The sequence below is a fragment of the Pan troglodytes genome, chromosome 17, assembly GCF_028858775.2.
Source record: "Pan troglodytes isolate AG18354 chromosome 17, NHGRI_mPanTro3-v2.0_pri, whole genome shotgun sequence".
NCBI classification, from domain to species: Eukaryota; Metazoa; Chordata; class Mammalia; order Primates; family Hominidae; genus Pan; species Pan troglodytes.
The window spans coordinates 42,733,843-42,750,414 of NC_072415.2; the positions used below are offsets into that span (position 1 = coordinate 42,733,843).

The 16,572-nt window shown below is 33.3% G+C and overlaps 1 protein-coding gene across 6 annotated transcripts in view; it reads right to left on the reverse strand.

The window, feature by feature from the left end:
* Positions 1–16,572, reverse strand: part of CCDC178 (coiled-coil domain containing 178) — a 503,110-nt gene that overhangs the window by 26,567 nt on the left and 459,971 nt on the right. For 5 of the 6 annotated variants that reach the window (XM_001160604.7, XM_024351001.3, XM_063795580.1 and 2 more), the window contains one exon: positions 10,647–10,781. In XM_001160604.7, coding sequence (XP_001160604.4) covers positions 10,647–10,781 — 135 coding nt within the window. Of the gene's footprint in view, positions 1–7,453; positions 7,571–10,646; positions 10,782–16,572 lie in introns of those variants that run through there. The other variant, XM_054671748.2, reaches the window with a different exon arrangement.

Consider the following 16,572-nt stretch of genomic DNA (forward strand, 5'->3'; position numbering starts at 1 on the left):
TAGCAGCAAACTCCTTAAGGTTAAAAACATGATGTGTATTGTATACATTATATTGGTAATCAATAAGTACAGAATAAATTCAGTGTTTCAGAATGTTATGGTAATTTACATTTTACCCATATCAATCAAAATGGAATTGTAGAGGCATTTGACCACAGGAGAATAATAAGATAATCATTCCTAAAGGTAGGGGTGTAGAACAAATTAGCTTATAAACTCAGCTTAGAATTTTCTGACTCTAACTTTTGGCAAAAGGCACTTATTCATTAGCTATAGTCAGCTTTAGATGAGGGTGGAATGCTGATTTACATCTAAAGGAAGATATTTGGTTAAATGTGGCTCATTAATTTGGATGTTCTAACTAAGCATTTGTTTTCTTTTTTTTGTTTATGTGTTTATGCATATGTTAAAGGCTGAGGCAGGAATCATTAAATTGAAGTTGTCCAAGCATTTACTTTATTACATTATATGACTAGAGGTGTTGTGTGCCTATATGTAGTTTCTTGAATTGTCAAGTTTGCAATGACATCCATGGAGTCACCAGTTCCTGAAGGGAAAATGACTGGGAAGTATGAATGTTTCCACGATTAATTAATTTTGGCAAAATGTTGAATTTTCAGAGTCGTCTTAACACAGTACCAGGAGAAAAAAGAGAAGAAAGTGAGCTAAGGTAGTCAGGGCACATTACTGTGTACAGGGCACATTGTATATACATCATCTCATCTAATTCTCACAGTGACCCTTGGATAGGTGCTGTTTATACCTGCTTCACGTCCCAGATGATACAAACCAAGTCAGCAACCAACTTGTCAACCCATCTACTCCAAAACTCAGACTCTAGCATTCAGAGCGGTTAAGTGTATATTTTCAGTTCAGAAAATATCCCACAGAAAGAGAGATTTTTTAAAAAAGTTTGCCCTTTGAACTGTTTATTTACACAAGCATTAATGCAAAAAACATTTCTAGAATGTATTTCAGCATCTTTCCTGTCCTTTCATATGCCCCCCTCTCTATTTTGTTTTTCTCATTAGAACAGAGCGGGACTGTATCTTTAACTTGTTTGTTTACTGTCTTTTTTCCACAACTGGAAGGTAAGTTCCATTAAGTTAATGATTTTTGTCTGTTTTGCTTGCTACTGTATACCCGGCACCTCAAACAGTGACCGGCACATAGGCTTACAGTAATTATTTACCTAACAAATGAATTGTAAAACAAAATAAAAATATATCAATACATGAGCAAAAATGAGCAAAATTTCTTTCTCACCAATCCCTTCAGCCACACAGATCACAAATCCTACTTCGTTTCCAAAAATTCTGTGTCAGTAAGTGTGCATCCTTCTAGACCTATTTCTGCAGATTTAAATATGGATAGTTACAGGTAAAATATAAACACACAACTGAAATATAGACTACTGAAATAAAGAATGCTATGCATTTATTTTTACCTAATTAAGGTCATTTGGTTAAGATGTTATTCTGTATGTTTTTCTTCTTTTTACTATTTCTTTGACATAATTTCTTGGCTTCCCAAAGTTCCTACTGATTCTTTTAAAGTCCTGTTTAGCCTGACATATTTTAGATATATGTGTGTTTATTTATGTCTTCATATATTGATGGATATTTATATTGTCTTCAATGGGTATTTACATTGCCTTCAATTTTTCACTATCACTAGTGCTATATTATGAACAACCTTAGAACATGCTTCTTGGTACACAAGTGGGAGTGTATCTTTAGTATAAAATATGACATTGTTCTATTAAGGAATATAGGATTTTAAATTTTGAGGACAACATAGTCCTCAACAGAATATGAAAGTTTACTTTTCTTTACACTATAATCACCACTAATTAATATATTTGAAAAACATGCCAGCATGATGACTGAAAACAAATTATTTTATATTATTAATTTTTTTGTACTTCTGATATTTGGCGTTTTTTCATATATCATTTATTCATATATGAAACTTGAAATATTTTCCTATTGGGTTATATTATTTCTTATTGATTTAAATAAATGCTTATTTTATATATAAAAATATATAAGATATATAATAGAATCAATTTTTAATTATATCTTTTTCCATGAAAATGTATTTATTTTTATGTAGTCAAATTTATTCCCCTCAGTGTACCTTAACACTATACAACATTTTATATTTTAAACAATAGATTTTAAAAATGTTTACTCTATAATGTATATAAATATACAAAATAGATATACAAAATAATCTATTCTGTATATTTTGGATATTTACTTTTATCTCACATAGCTGGCAAGTGAATAGTCCATCTCATCATATACAATTTGAAATCCTACTCTCACTATATTCTAAAGTCTAAGTATTTGTGGGGCTTTTCTTGGATTCTTTGTTCCAGTGAGCAGCCTCATGCCTGCTGTCTGTTTTGTAAAAGAATTTTTATTGGAACACAGCTGCATCCATTTATATACTACTGTCTATGGCTGCTCTCCTGTTACAAGGCAGAGTTGAGTGGTTGCAACAGAGACTGTATGGCCTGGAAAACTAAAAATATTTATTATATGACCCTTTAAAAAATGTTCATCAACTATTCTGTTTTACAGATCTTTCTATCCATTCTTGCATTAATGTTGTGCTGTGTTAATTTAATTAATATAACTTTTTGATATATTTTGCTACTCAGTGGCATAAGTTCCCTCACCCCAACCCAACAACAATTTTTCCTTTTAAAAAGTGTTAGAGCTATCCTTGTGGATTTTAATCCTCCAAATACATTTAGAATCACCTTCTTGAGCTTCACACACAAATTTTGTTCGGATTTTGAGTATGATTGTATTGAATGGATTTTTATTTATGGATTTTTAAAAATTTTGGATTTAAAATTTGATATCTAGGTATATATATGTAATCTTCTCATCCATGCAAATGATATATGTTTACTTTTATTTGGGTTATGTCTTTCTGGCATTGTTTAGTAGCTTTCTCCAAAAAGATTGAGCTAAATTTTTGTTAATTATGGTTAGAAACTATACTTTAGATTGCCATTTTAAATAACTGTCTTATTAATTCTAAAGTTATTTTTTGTTGATTCTCAGTTTTGTCCATTTTCTGAGTGGTATCTCTACCTTCTTTATCAAATTATCAAGTACATTTTATGAAGTTAAATTTGTAAACTATTTTGTAACTTTTATTAGAATAAGTATATTGTTATTGTTAGCAAATGCTTCTCAGCATTGATTAAAACTATGCTGCCTTTCTCCCTTAATCTGTGTTTATATTAAATTACATTAACATATTTTCTAAAGTTGAATCTCTTTGCAATTGAATCACAACTCACAGGTTTTGATATGTGATGCTCTTTTTTTTTTTTATTTCCAAAAAGTTCAAGATGTGCCAATATTTCCCATTGTGATTGTGGATTTGTCTAGTTTTCTTTGAATTTTAACCAGATCTTACTTTATATATTATAAATTTATGTTGTCATGTGCATTACGTTCAGGATTGATGTCTTAGACTATATCTTTTATTAACATAAAAGATCCAAATTTGAGTTTTCTAATTCTTTATTTCCTTGAATTTTCTCTCTCTCATTTTAAAATTGAAATTCTTTATTCTTTTTTTTTCCAGGATCTTCATTCAGTTTCTATTTGCTTGAAGTGCATTTCTTCTAAATAACATGAATTTTGCTTTTATGACCAATCTACAAATCTGTAACTTTAAACTGTGCAATAAAACCATTTACAGTTATTAGTATCATTAATGCATTTAGCCTTACTTTATACATTTTGTTGCTCTTCCTGTACTCCTTGCATTTTGAATTATCTAATTTTTTATGGTACTTTTTTTCTCTAGTATTTTGAAACTGGCAAATTTTTTGTTTTGTTTTTAAATTTTATTTGAATGGAATCATATAGAATGTTCTTTTTATATTGGTCTAATTTAATTGTGTTTGTAATTTTCATATATACTTTTGTTTTTTTTTTAATTTTTTGATTGATCCATTATAATGGTACCTATTTATGGGGTACAATTTGACATTTCAATACCTGCATACACTATATAATCAGGATAGATAGCATATTCATCTCCTGATGCATTTATCATTTCTTTGTGACAGCATTCAAAAACCCCTCTTTTAGCTATTTTGAAATGTACATTATTGTTAACTGTAGTTACCCTATCGTGCAATATATTAGAACTTATTTCTCCTGTCTAATTGTAACGTTGTACCTGTTGACAAATCTCTCCCCATCCTCCTCTTCTCTAGCCTCTCCCCATTCTCCGATAATCACTGTTCTACTCTCTACTTCTATGAGACAAATATTTTAAGATTCCACATGTGAATGAGATTATGTGGTTATTTCACTTTCTGTGTCTGGCTTATTTTACCTAACATGATATCCTCCAGGTTCACTTATGTTGTCTCAAATGACATGATTTCATTCCTTTTTTTTATGGCTGAATGGTATTCCACTGTGTAGATATACTACATTCTCTTTATTCATTCATTTGTTGATGGGCATTTGGGTTGATTTCGAGTGTTGGCTATTGTGAATAGTGCTGCAATGAACATGGGAATGGGAATGCAGATATGTCTTTGACACAGTGGTTTCATTTCCTTTGGCTATATACCCAGTAGTGGGATGGCCAGATCATGTGGTAGTTATAGTTTTATTTTTTGAGGAATCTCCATACTGTTTCCCATAATGGCTGTACTAATTTACATTAGAAAAATCCAATTTTAGATTTATTGTATATATTCTTAAATTATAGGCAACTATAATTAAATACTTTTTCTATTACCATATAGAGTGAACCAGTAATATTTAGGAGTTTAATGTTATTCCTTGAGCATAATATCTCTAAATGTATATATATTAAAAGTCCAAAATGCATGTTTTCTATAAATTCTTCTGTGTTTCAAAAGATCCCACAGAATCAGAGATTTCCTTTTACATTACACTGCTAAGTGATTTTAAATTTCTGTTGTGGTTTTTTTCCTGACTTTCCTTCATTTACACAATTCTTTTCCAGAAATAGGAAACTATCCCTATATCTAGTTGTTTGTGTATGTGTGTGTGTGTTAAATGATTAAACCTATGCTATCAGAATTCCTGGCAAAGCACCCAGTGAATGCTTTTGTTTATTAATTAACAGAACTGTAGGCACCTAGAGGTAGAAAGAACTTTTGGAGTTATCACATTTAATCTTACTAAACCAGTTCACTATCTCAACAAAATTTTTATACTTATGTTCCAAGAACTGCAGCTGGTGCCAGGGAGATGAAGATGAAGAAATAAGACATGCTTTCTGAGTTGAGAAGACTCACATACTAGTGGGTGAGAAGGCACAGACACACACACAGATATTTGCACAAAGAGGTCATAGGAACCTACTAGGGGGAGCACATCCCTGAGGAGGTGCCCTCTGGACTGACCCCCAGTCCAATTGCTTCCCCTCAATCACTGCAGTAACATCTTCCCTAATGCACCTGGCCTGTTTAATCTAACATCCGAACACCAGAAGTGCACGCTTGGACAGAAATACTTGTTATAAAATTTATTCCTGTTGACCCAAACCCACTTTCCAACCTCTCCCATGATTTGTTCCCAGTGTTGGCTTCTAGAGCTCAACAAACTATATATACCAACCCTTACTTGCAGTCCTTCAGATATTTGTCCTTCCAAAGCCTTTGTCTTTCGTGTTTAAACATTCCAACTTTTTAAATATTTCTCCCACTCTTTAATCTTTCTTATATTGCTGCTCTCTAGTGTGTCAATATGACCCTTAAGTTATGCTTCCCAAACTTGTATGAAATACCACAGATACACTCAATGTAAGAAAAAGTGCAATTTATCTTATGGGACTTACCTCCTTCCAGATAAAAATGCCTCTGCTTACTCAGTCTAAGACCACATTCATATGCTGTAGCTTCTTCACTCTCTCATTTAAATGATTTGCTAATGCTCAGTCTTTTTTCCAAATAACATGCCAAAAAGGTAATAAATACCACAAGATTAAGTAAAAATAAAAAATAATGGGAGGAGAAAGGAAATGATAATAGTACTTCGTAAGAGCTCTGACATGAAGTTAGGACCTCATATAAAATATGCCATACACTGTCAGAGTCAAGAAGTTGTCTGTGATTACTAGGGCTGGGACAGGCCTTTGGTTCCAAGTTTATAGTAGCTCACTTTCGCTCATATTAAAATTGTGGTCAACTGAAATCCCTAAATCTTTTTCATATAAAGGGCTTCAAAGTCAGATACACCAATTCTTTGTTCCAGTTATAACTCATCTTATTGGTTTCTGCTTGATCATGTAATTCAAAAGCTTATCTGGCCCACCTGGTTTTCTGCCAACTGTAGATCTGCCAGTCACGCCTTTGTGTGGCCCTGTAAGGAATTGTTCCAAGGCCAAGGATAAAACAAAATTTCTTTTTTTCTGTTTAACTGATTTTTGAATTGCTTTTCCTCAATATTGGTTATATACAATTTACTTTTCAAAACCTTCATCAAATGATTTTCGCATTGAATAGTTCACTAAAATCTTATGGCATCATTTTAATACTACCTTCAGAATATGAAACATTATTTAGACCCCTCGACATTGGCACTTAAAGGAATCGAGATACTAAGCCACAGGAAAATGAAAACCAATAGCATCTGGTCTGTTATGCAATTTTTAGTCATGTTGGATCATGTTGTATACATTGATACCTGCAGATTCACTCCACAAATACATTAAGTCACTCTAGCATGTTTTCCTTTAAAACAATTGGATATAAGTGAAAACAAGATAGACATAGGGTATTATCAAGCCCCCTAGTGGCCTTGCTACAATACACCCTAAAATACAACCCAGGGAGAATTGAAAGGATTTCGCTGATGGTATAAAGGCCTGAAGGAGCTTAGAATCTTCCAGAAAGGAGGACAAGCTACATGTAGGAGTGGTTAGCTGCTGAAAATACAATTGTGGTTTGTGGGTATATACAGGGTACAAGTAAGGTAGAATTTAATTCATCTTGCACAGAAAGGTTGGGGAAGGACTCAGAATCATTTTGTAGAGGAAGTGATTGAATTGGGTCAGGTGGTTTTATTTATTTATATTTTATTATTTATGTATTTATTTTTATTTTACTTTAAGTTCTGGGATACATGTGCAAAATGTTCAGGTTTGTTACATAGGTATATATGTGCCATGGTGGTTTGCTCCACCTGTCAACCCATCATCTAGGTTTTAAGCCCTGCGTGCATTAGGTATTTGTCCTAATGCTCTCCCTCCCCTTACCCCCCACCCCACTACAGGCCCTGGTTTGTGTTGTTCCCCTCCCTGTGTCCATGTGTTCTCATTGTTCAACTCCCACTTATGAGTGATAACACACGGTGTTTGGTTTTCTGTTCCTGTATTAGTTTGCTGAGAATGATGGCTTCCAGCTTCATCCATGTCCCTGCAAAGGACATGATCTCATTCTTTTTCATGGCTGCATAGTATTCCATGGTGTATATGTGCCATATTTTCTTTATCCAGTCTGTCACTGATGGCCATTTGGGCTGGTTCCAAGTCTTTGCTATTGTAAATAGTGCTGCAAGAAACATACATGTGCATATGTCTTTATAGTAGAATGATTTATAATCCTTTGGGTATATACCCAGTAATGGGATTGCTGGGTCAAATGGTATTTCCAGTTCTAGATCCTTGAGGAATTGCCACACTGTCATCCACAATGGCTGAGCTAATTTACATTCCCATCAAAAATGTAAAAGCATTCCTATTTCTCCACAACCTCACCAGTATCTATTGTTTCCTGACTTTTTAATAATCGTCATTCTGACTGGCTTGAGATGGTATCTCATTGTGGTTTGGATTTGCATTTCTCTAATGATCAGTGATGATGAACTTTTTAAATACGTTTGTTGACCGCATAAATGTCATCATTTGAGAAGTGTCTGTTCATATCCTTTGCCGACATTTTCATCAGGTTGTTTTTTTCTTGTTAATTTGTTTAAGTTCCTTGTGGATTCTGGATATTAGACCTTTCTCTGATGGGTAGATCACAAACTTTTTTTCCCATTTTATAGGTTGCCTCTTCACTCTGATGCTAGTTTCTTTTGCTGTGCAGAAGCTCTTTAGTTTAGTTAGATCCCATTTGCCAATTTTGGCTTTTCTTGAAATTGGTTTTGGTGTTTTAGTAATGAAGAATTTGCCCATCCTATGTCATGGATGGTATTGCCTAGGTTTTCTCTAAGGGGTTTTACGGCTTTGGGTTTTACATTTAAATTTTCAATCCATCTTGAGCTAATTTTTGTATAAGGTGTAAGGAAGGGGTCCAGTTTCAGTTTTCTGCATATGGCTAGCCAGTTTTCCCAGCACCATTTATTAAATAGGGAATCCTTTCCCCATTGCTTGTTTTTCTGAGGTTTGTCAAAGATCAGATGGTTGTAGATGTGTGGTGTTATTTCTGAGGTCTCTGTTCTGTTCCACTGGTCTATGTATCTGTTTTGGTACCAGTACCATGCTGCTTTGGTTATTGTAGCCTTGTAGTATAGTTTGAAGTCAAGTAGCATGATGCCTCCAGTTTTGTTCTTTTTGCTTAGGATTGTCTTGTCTCTACGGGCTATGTTTTGGTGCCATATGAAATTTAAAGTAGTTTTTTTCTAATTCTGTGAAGAAAGTCAATGGTAGCTTGATCAGGTGTTTTTAAACAGGCATGATAAAAATGAGTATTGCAGAAACAGGGAAGAGTATAAACACAAAAGAAGAAGAATGAGTTTCACAGCAAGTTTCTTAATTAGCAAGAATTTTGGAGTGGCTGAAACATATTAAAGAACTGAAGCAGAGAGAAGATGAAGCTGGGATTATTAGCACAAGCTGGGTCATGAAGATTGTTGTGTACCATGCTGAAGGTTGTAGACTTTATTTTTTTCCCCAGAGGATTGCATATTTCCACTGTTTTGTAGTAAGATTTTGAAAATTGTATTTTCACATTTTTATTAAAAGCCAAAATTGAAATATTCTAAATGGAAGCCATCTCCAATAGATAAGAAAATGAGGCACTAATTTATGCTGCTCACGTTCCCCAAATACAATCCAACCTTGCTGCTGTGTCTTTAGGTGTTGAGTAGTTGAGTTTCCCTACCTATCCTATCCCATCCCTTCATTTCCACTGTTATGTAACAGCCATACAAATAAGCAATTTAAAATCAAGTTTGGTAAACAATATGTTGGTGAGATTCTCATAAAAATTAAAACAAGGATTATTGAAAGGTATGAATTAGAGAATCACTTTACTGATATTCAAATAATTTCTAATGACATTTTTAATATTTGAAAAGACATAATAATTCACAGTGAGAATTTATCATTTGTAGATTTTTAAGAACATTTGGACAAAAATATAGATTTTTCTAAGATACTAATTAGAACATGCAGATTACTTTTAAATATTTAAAAGAGATTCACAGGTTCCAGCCACAATATAATGTGTTACGTTTTAACAGACTTAAGGAAAACAAGATGCTCCTGACTTCTAAAATAATGCAATTGTAGTTTGTACTCAAGTTTGTACATAAATTTCTACTAAATCTACATGTTTTAAGCACTGCCTTTCAAAATCTTCCTTTTTCTTCTATTATTTTAAATTTTTTCTTATAACCCACTGTCAAAACAACCCATATATAAAGCGCACACACACACACAATCCTCAGAAGAAAATATCAAAAAATAGACAACAGCAAAAATGAAATTTGAAATCGCTTCATAGCTTTTCAAGTGCTTTGCAAAATCTTCCTTTACTTGAATTAAAAGTAATATGAAGTGCATGTATAATAAAATGTTTAGAAAAAGATTTGGTTTAGGGTTCAGCATTCATTTCATATTACTGAAAAGTGTGATTTTATGTTTTTGTTTTTCATAGAACAGGCATTCTAGTTTTTGTTACTTAATAGAACAAGGTAGTATGTGTTTTTCTTTGGGAGGTCATGTTTTATGCAGGTAGTAATATGTGATATGGTAAAACATTAATTTTTTAAAAGTTTAAGTAATATTTAAGAATTGTCTTCACATATTTAATGTGGGTTTCTAAAATATATCATTCTTAAAATGAAACAATGTATCTGCTAAATGTTTTTATTGAAACAAGGAGTAAAATCTCACATGCATCTAGAACCACAGCTACTTTCTAGTCTCAAGTTGCTTATCTTTCAAATAAAGTCATTTCCAAATCTGCTTAGGATGAGCCTCTTGCAAAATAGAAAAGGAAAGACAACAGTTAAACTAAGTAAACATAAGAGGGTTATTTTCACTGAAGTGGATTTTGCACAAAATCAGCACAAGGTATCTTGTGTCAACATCTTTTAAACAGCTGGATGACATCTGCAAAGCCTGAAGATTTGAAAAAAAAATATTTATACTAAATGTATTTATAAAAATCAGTTCTGAGGTTTGTGAGAAATAAGTCCAATCTCGCTTTTCTCCCAAAGTATGCATGGTATATGTGCTAACTTACTGAATTCATCCTTCATGCAATTCCAGTTTATTAAAGAGGTTAAAAATTTATAAAACTCTGATGGGATATGGTTTTAATGCTTCATCACACTACCCATCATTTGCTTTTCAATCTAGATCAGAATGATCTTTCCTACTTCCCTGCAATCACCTACCTGCACAGCTAATATTTTCTGAATACTCTCCTGAGAGTCTGTCTGGAAGTTGGCCAGCCTCATCTGGCTGAAGAGGACCACCAGTTTGAAGTGCTCCTGCCACAGTGTGTGCATCCTTCTCTGCAGCTGACAGAGCTAAAGGGAAGAGGGAGGGGAGAAAACACAAGTCAGAGGAGGAGAGGAAATTAATGGCAGTGTTCAAGAAGAATGATGGAGGGAAATACAGAAAGCAGTCAATAGCCCATTCTGCACTGCACGGACCTGACAGGAATTTCACAGTCTCTTGATTTTTCAGCCCACTCATGTGCATTCATCAGAAACCAGTCACATCTGGCCGCCAGGATGGGGGGTTAATTTTCTCTAAATGCCTCAGCAGTTTTGTTCTAGCTGAGGCAAACTCTGTGACTGCAAAGCTGATGAGTAAAATATTTCTACTTCACCCAGTTTAACTCAAAACCGATAGCCTCGGGACATATTGAACCTTTCTTGAAAAAAATCATCTTTTGAAGCCGTTTTGAATGGCACATCAGGTCAAGCCAAAGTTTAAAAATGCAACTTTAAGACTTTGATGGACACCATCACTGCTTTTTTTCCTCATAAAGCTTACCATTGCTTGGCAATGTGTGCTTTAGAGCATGACAAAACTAAAGAGAATTAACTTAGCCATCAACTGCTGAGGGAGAACAATAACAAGGAAGAAATTTCCAGCTAGAACTCCCTATTAATCTACCTCCCTCTGACCATGTGACATGGAAACATCTCACTGCACTAAAGCATAGTGGACGCGGTGTTAAGAAGTGACATGTTTAATACAGGATCTGTACAGAAAAAGAAAGAATTCACCTATGACATGTGCTAGATCATTTGGAAATTTAATATAAAAACCAAAAGAAAACAGTGGACGTTTTATCAAAACAATGTACATTTGCCCTTCACCAGTTACCGTAGGCACGCCATACAGAATTATTATAATTTGGCATTTTCAAAGGGATAAACATAAAATTAACAGTAAAAACAGTTTCTTAAAAATCCCAAACATTTATAATGAATGCTTATATTATATATTTACAATGAATGTATATATCATATGTTTATACAATATAATATATTCTGTCACTGAAAACTCTTGGTTTTGGGGATGTGGATAATTGCTGATATCAGTTCATTTTTAGCATATTTTGCAGAATGAAAAAACAAAATTCACATCCAAACATTTAATATCAAACACAATTTTTATATTAAATACTTCCTCATACCAGAGTAAAAACATGTGAAAAATGTGGCTATCTGATGGGTTACATATGCAGGATCCTCTGTAAAACATCAATAAGGAGTGTATGTAAAATTTGGGAATGCTTTTGTATATATATTTCAATAAAACAATTCACTTAAGTAAATACTTGGTATTGCATGTAAATTGTTTACCATCATTATCCTCATTATGCATTGTTATAAATAACACATATGTATTTGTGTTTGGTTCCCAGGAAAATAAAGCCTCTATTTTTGGTTAGTTGATTAGGAAGAAGAAAAGACTTTGAAAACTATAGGTATTTCAGCTTACTAAATGCTGAATTACATTGTCCAGAACCAGTTTATGGGCATTTCAGATAATTTGGGCTACTAAATTAAAACTTAGCATTATTATTTGAAGAGAAATTTTGTCAAACTTAAAAAATAATGTGTTTTCTTTAGTATAAGCCAAGCCTGACAGTCAATGTGGGGAGGTATGCTGTATCTTGATATACTCATTAAGACATTTGAAAAGTTTAGTTCATTGTGTATATTCACAACTACATAAAGAGTCATATTAAGACTGTAATTATTGTTCAGGGACAGGGGAAGGGTCTGGGTATTGGGGGTTCAGGAATGATCCATAGGAGGTAGCACTAGCCCTGTACCTAATGTATGCATCAATGATTTAAATAATATTAATTAAATTTGCTTTAACAATAAGATGCAGAGCAAATGTATATTTAAATTAGAAATTACTTCAATTTGAAACAGTGGACAAGGGTAAAGAAGCTGACATTTGTGTCAAGTAAACATTAATAGCAGAAGAAAAGAACCATGACAAATATTCCTGAAAATAATTTCATAGCATATATATGTTTGAAATTTGTGTGATTTTTATACTGGTCTTTATTATTAAAATATGACCTTGCAGTTTACAGATTTTTTTAAAGGGCAAAAATGAAATGAGTGTGAAGGAAATTTTACTTGCTTAAAAAATAAAATTATCAATCAGTTTTACTAACAGGATATCTCATTTCTGAAATTACATGTGGAAATATATTTTGAAACACATATTGCAGTATAGTTCTTTATATACTACCTAAATACATCGTTTGCTGAGGTAAACATCCTGAATGAAGAGGCCATAATCTTACAGATAAATACAATTTGCTAAATGATGCTTAACTATAAATTGTCTGTTGTGGGTGGAGGCTCTGAAGAGATTAGATTTTTGCTATTTTCTTAACAAAGACAATCTGTCAACTTTCTCAATTCTTGTCAATGTGACTTATTTAAACAACACAGTTCATAGGTTGATTGTATTCACAGTGGGCCTGTTGAGATAGCTTCTTTGATTAACCCCCGTTTACAGCTGAGAAATCTATATTTTAAAGAGGTTAACTTGCTTTAGGTTATTCACTTCCGTCTAACTTGAAGTTTAAGTTATTAATCATGATGCCATATCAGTTAAAGTTCAATGGCTTTTCTCTTTCTCTCTCTGATATTTTAGCAGTCACTTCTAGATTAAGGATAGTCATAAAGACTGCTAGAAACACCCAAGGGTTCCGTAGACCTTTGCCACAGAGTTTCCTGGAAAATAGGCTGTGATGCAAAATGAACATCTAGATATGCTTGTTAGTCATTAGTAAGAAGTGCATGATAAAACCTTACCACATAGCATAGGTTTTCAAATTATTGTCTACCTCAGACCTTACTTTACTAGTTTGTTTTAATTTGGAATTTTTAAGACAACAACAAATGGGAGCCTACCTTGTACAAAAATTGGACAATAGACTATTAAGACAAGAAAAGTTCACAGCAATAAGCCAGAAATAAACGATTTTCAAAGAACGGCTGTAGGATGAACTCTTAAGCCTTACTGAGTGGAATCAGATATCTCAGTGAAAAGTCACCTACAGCAAAATACCACTTTAATTTTCTCTAGTATTTTTCTTATTCCAAGGCTGTAGTTATTTGGAGCCAGCTTAGCTCTCAGAATACCTTATTATTTCCCCCAAGAGATCCTAGGATACTCGGAACTACACCTATGAACAAAGATTTGTTTGTCAAAGAAAATAATAAATTAATACTATTAGAGTAGCCACAAATATGACAAAAAGCAAGTAATGGAAAGATGAACTGTAGAGGAATTCCTTAACAACAAGGTAAATTTTGCAAGTGGGAGTGCTTCAGCATGTGTAAACAAAGCAAACTGAATAGTAATGTTTTCTACAGCCACAAGTCAAATGAGGAGAAGCAGCTGTACACAGTGTCTATTTTTATTCAGTTGTCTGTATTCTAGCTTGAGGTAGCCATAAAGGCCTTGAATTTATCCATATTCACATGTTAACTGAAGCCTCTTAAACAGAGAAGTTTTTAAGGATCAACTAAGAAAGAGTAATATCTCAAAAATATATATATATATACATATTTTTTTTTGCGGGGAAATCAATAGCTAATAGGCCTATGGAAAAACAAGAACCAGGAAAAGGAAGAATTAAAGACAATCTTAAAGAGAGAAGAACCAGTATCCAATAAAATAACATATGCACACAAACACGTTTGCACACGAAAGACAAAAAGACTATTCAAAAGAATATTTAAGGAAAAACAACTAAGATGCTGCAAAGAATGATTGATTATATCAAATAGCTATGACAACAATTATTTTAGGAAAGTGATTATGAAAAATACCCATTTTAAGATGTCAGCAGACAGTGATCACTTGATAAATGTTTATTAAAATGGATCCAACTTGAACTGATAAAAGTTTACCTGATAAAAGGTATAAACCAAAAACTTCCATCAAACATTTTACTAAATAAACTTCAGAAATCTTCCTGGGGATGTCGGGCAAAATAAAGTAAGGATATCAGAAATCAATACCCCTTTTTAAAATTGTATTGCAGATTCTTGTCAAAACAATAAAAAAGCAGAAGGACAAAAGATAGCTATAAGAGTTAGAAAAAAGGCCGGGCACGGTGGCTCACGCCTGTAATCCCAGCACTTTGGGAGGCCGAGGCGGGTGGATCACCTGAGGTCAGGAGTTTGAGACCAGCCTGACTAATATGATAAAACCCTGTCTTTACTAAAAATACAAAAATTAGCCAGGCGCGGTGGCGGTTGCCTATAGGCCCAGCTACTCAGGAGACTGAGACAGGAAAATCGCTTGAACCAGGGAGGCGGAGGTTGCAGTGAGCAGAGATCGCGCCATTCCTCTCCAGCCTGGGAGACAGAGTGAGAATCCGTCTAAAAAAAAAAAAGAGAGAGAAAAAAAAGTCTACATGAGAAATCCAAGAGGCTCTAGTGCAATGGCGCGATCTCAGTTCGCTGCAACATTGCTTCCTGGGTTCAAACGATTCTTCTGTCTCAGCCTCCCGAGTAGCTGGGATTACAGGCGACCCCTGCCCCCACACTGGGCTAATTCTTGTATTTTTAGTAGAGACAGGGTTTCGCCATGTTGGGCAGGCTGGCCTTGAACTCCTAACCTCAGGTGATCTGCCCTCCTCAGCCTCCCAAAGTGCTGGGATTACAGGCATGAGCTGCCGCGCCCGGTCCATTTTTATAAATCAATATGACCAATTTTGAATTGTAATAGAAAAATCCTATTTATTACCATAAAATAAAATGAAAGGTACTTAGGTTTATATCTATTAAAAATGGGCAAGATTTTATAAAGAAAGTTACAAAATATTTTGAAGAATAAAGACTGAATAAATCTGGAGGTATAATGTGGTCATATATGAGAAAAGAGTGTCATGGACAAATCAGTTTTCCACAAAGTAGTCTACAATCTCATCAGGTTTCAAGAAAGTTGATCTAAAATTCACATGGAAGAATAAAGGACTGAGAATATGTAATGAGACAACTGTGAAACAAGAGAACAAGCCTGAAAATTTGACATGTGATATATATAATTTATCTTAAAGCTGTAGGAATTAAGAGTAATATTGGGATCATCCAAAGAGAGCATTTGATCAGCAAAGAGAGCTGAGTAACAGACACATGCATATAAAATGTAACATATGACAGAGATATCACTACAAATCAGTGCGGAAAGGATGGCTAATAATTGGCTAGCTCCATGCAAAATAAAATAAAATGAGATCATTAACTCACAACATAAGGAAAATAAAAGTAAAGTAGATTGAAATGAGGAAAGTTAATCTTTAACAATTTTTTAAAAAAACATGACACAACTTTATGGCTTTGAGGAAAGGAAGAATTTTTAAATAAAAATTAAAATGATAACTTCTAATGGAAAAAAATTGACAAATCTAACCACATTTAATTTTTTTAAGTTAAATTTAAACAGAGTAACCATATAAGCTGCAGGTTTAAAGAAGATTTTAATAACACAGCAGACAAGGATTAATTTCTTTAACATATAAAAAGCCCCTATAAGTCAATAATAAAAATAGAAACAGTATACCAGAAAAACATGGGCAAATTATACACATAGGCAATTCACATAAAAGGAAAGCTATTTGGCCTGAAAACATTTGAAAAGTTTTTCAACTTTAATAGTAGGATATGAATAAATAAAATTCAAACTCATCATATTGTCAAATACTAACAAAATCTGTCAATATCAAATTTTGGTAAAGATGTGAAAAAAATTAAACTCATATGCTGTTCAAATTTGCGTATAATTTGATATAAAAACTTTGGAGAACAAACTACAATTTCG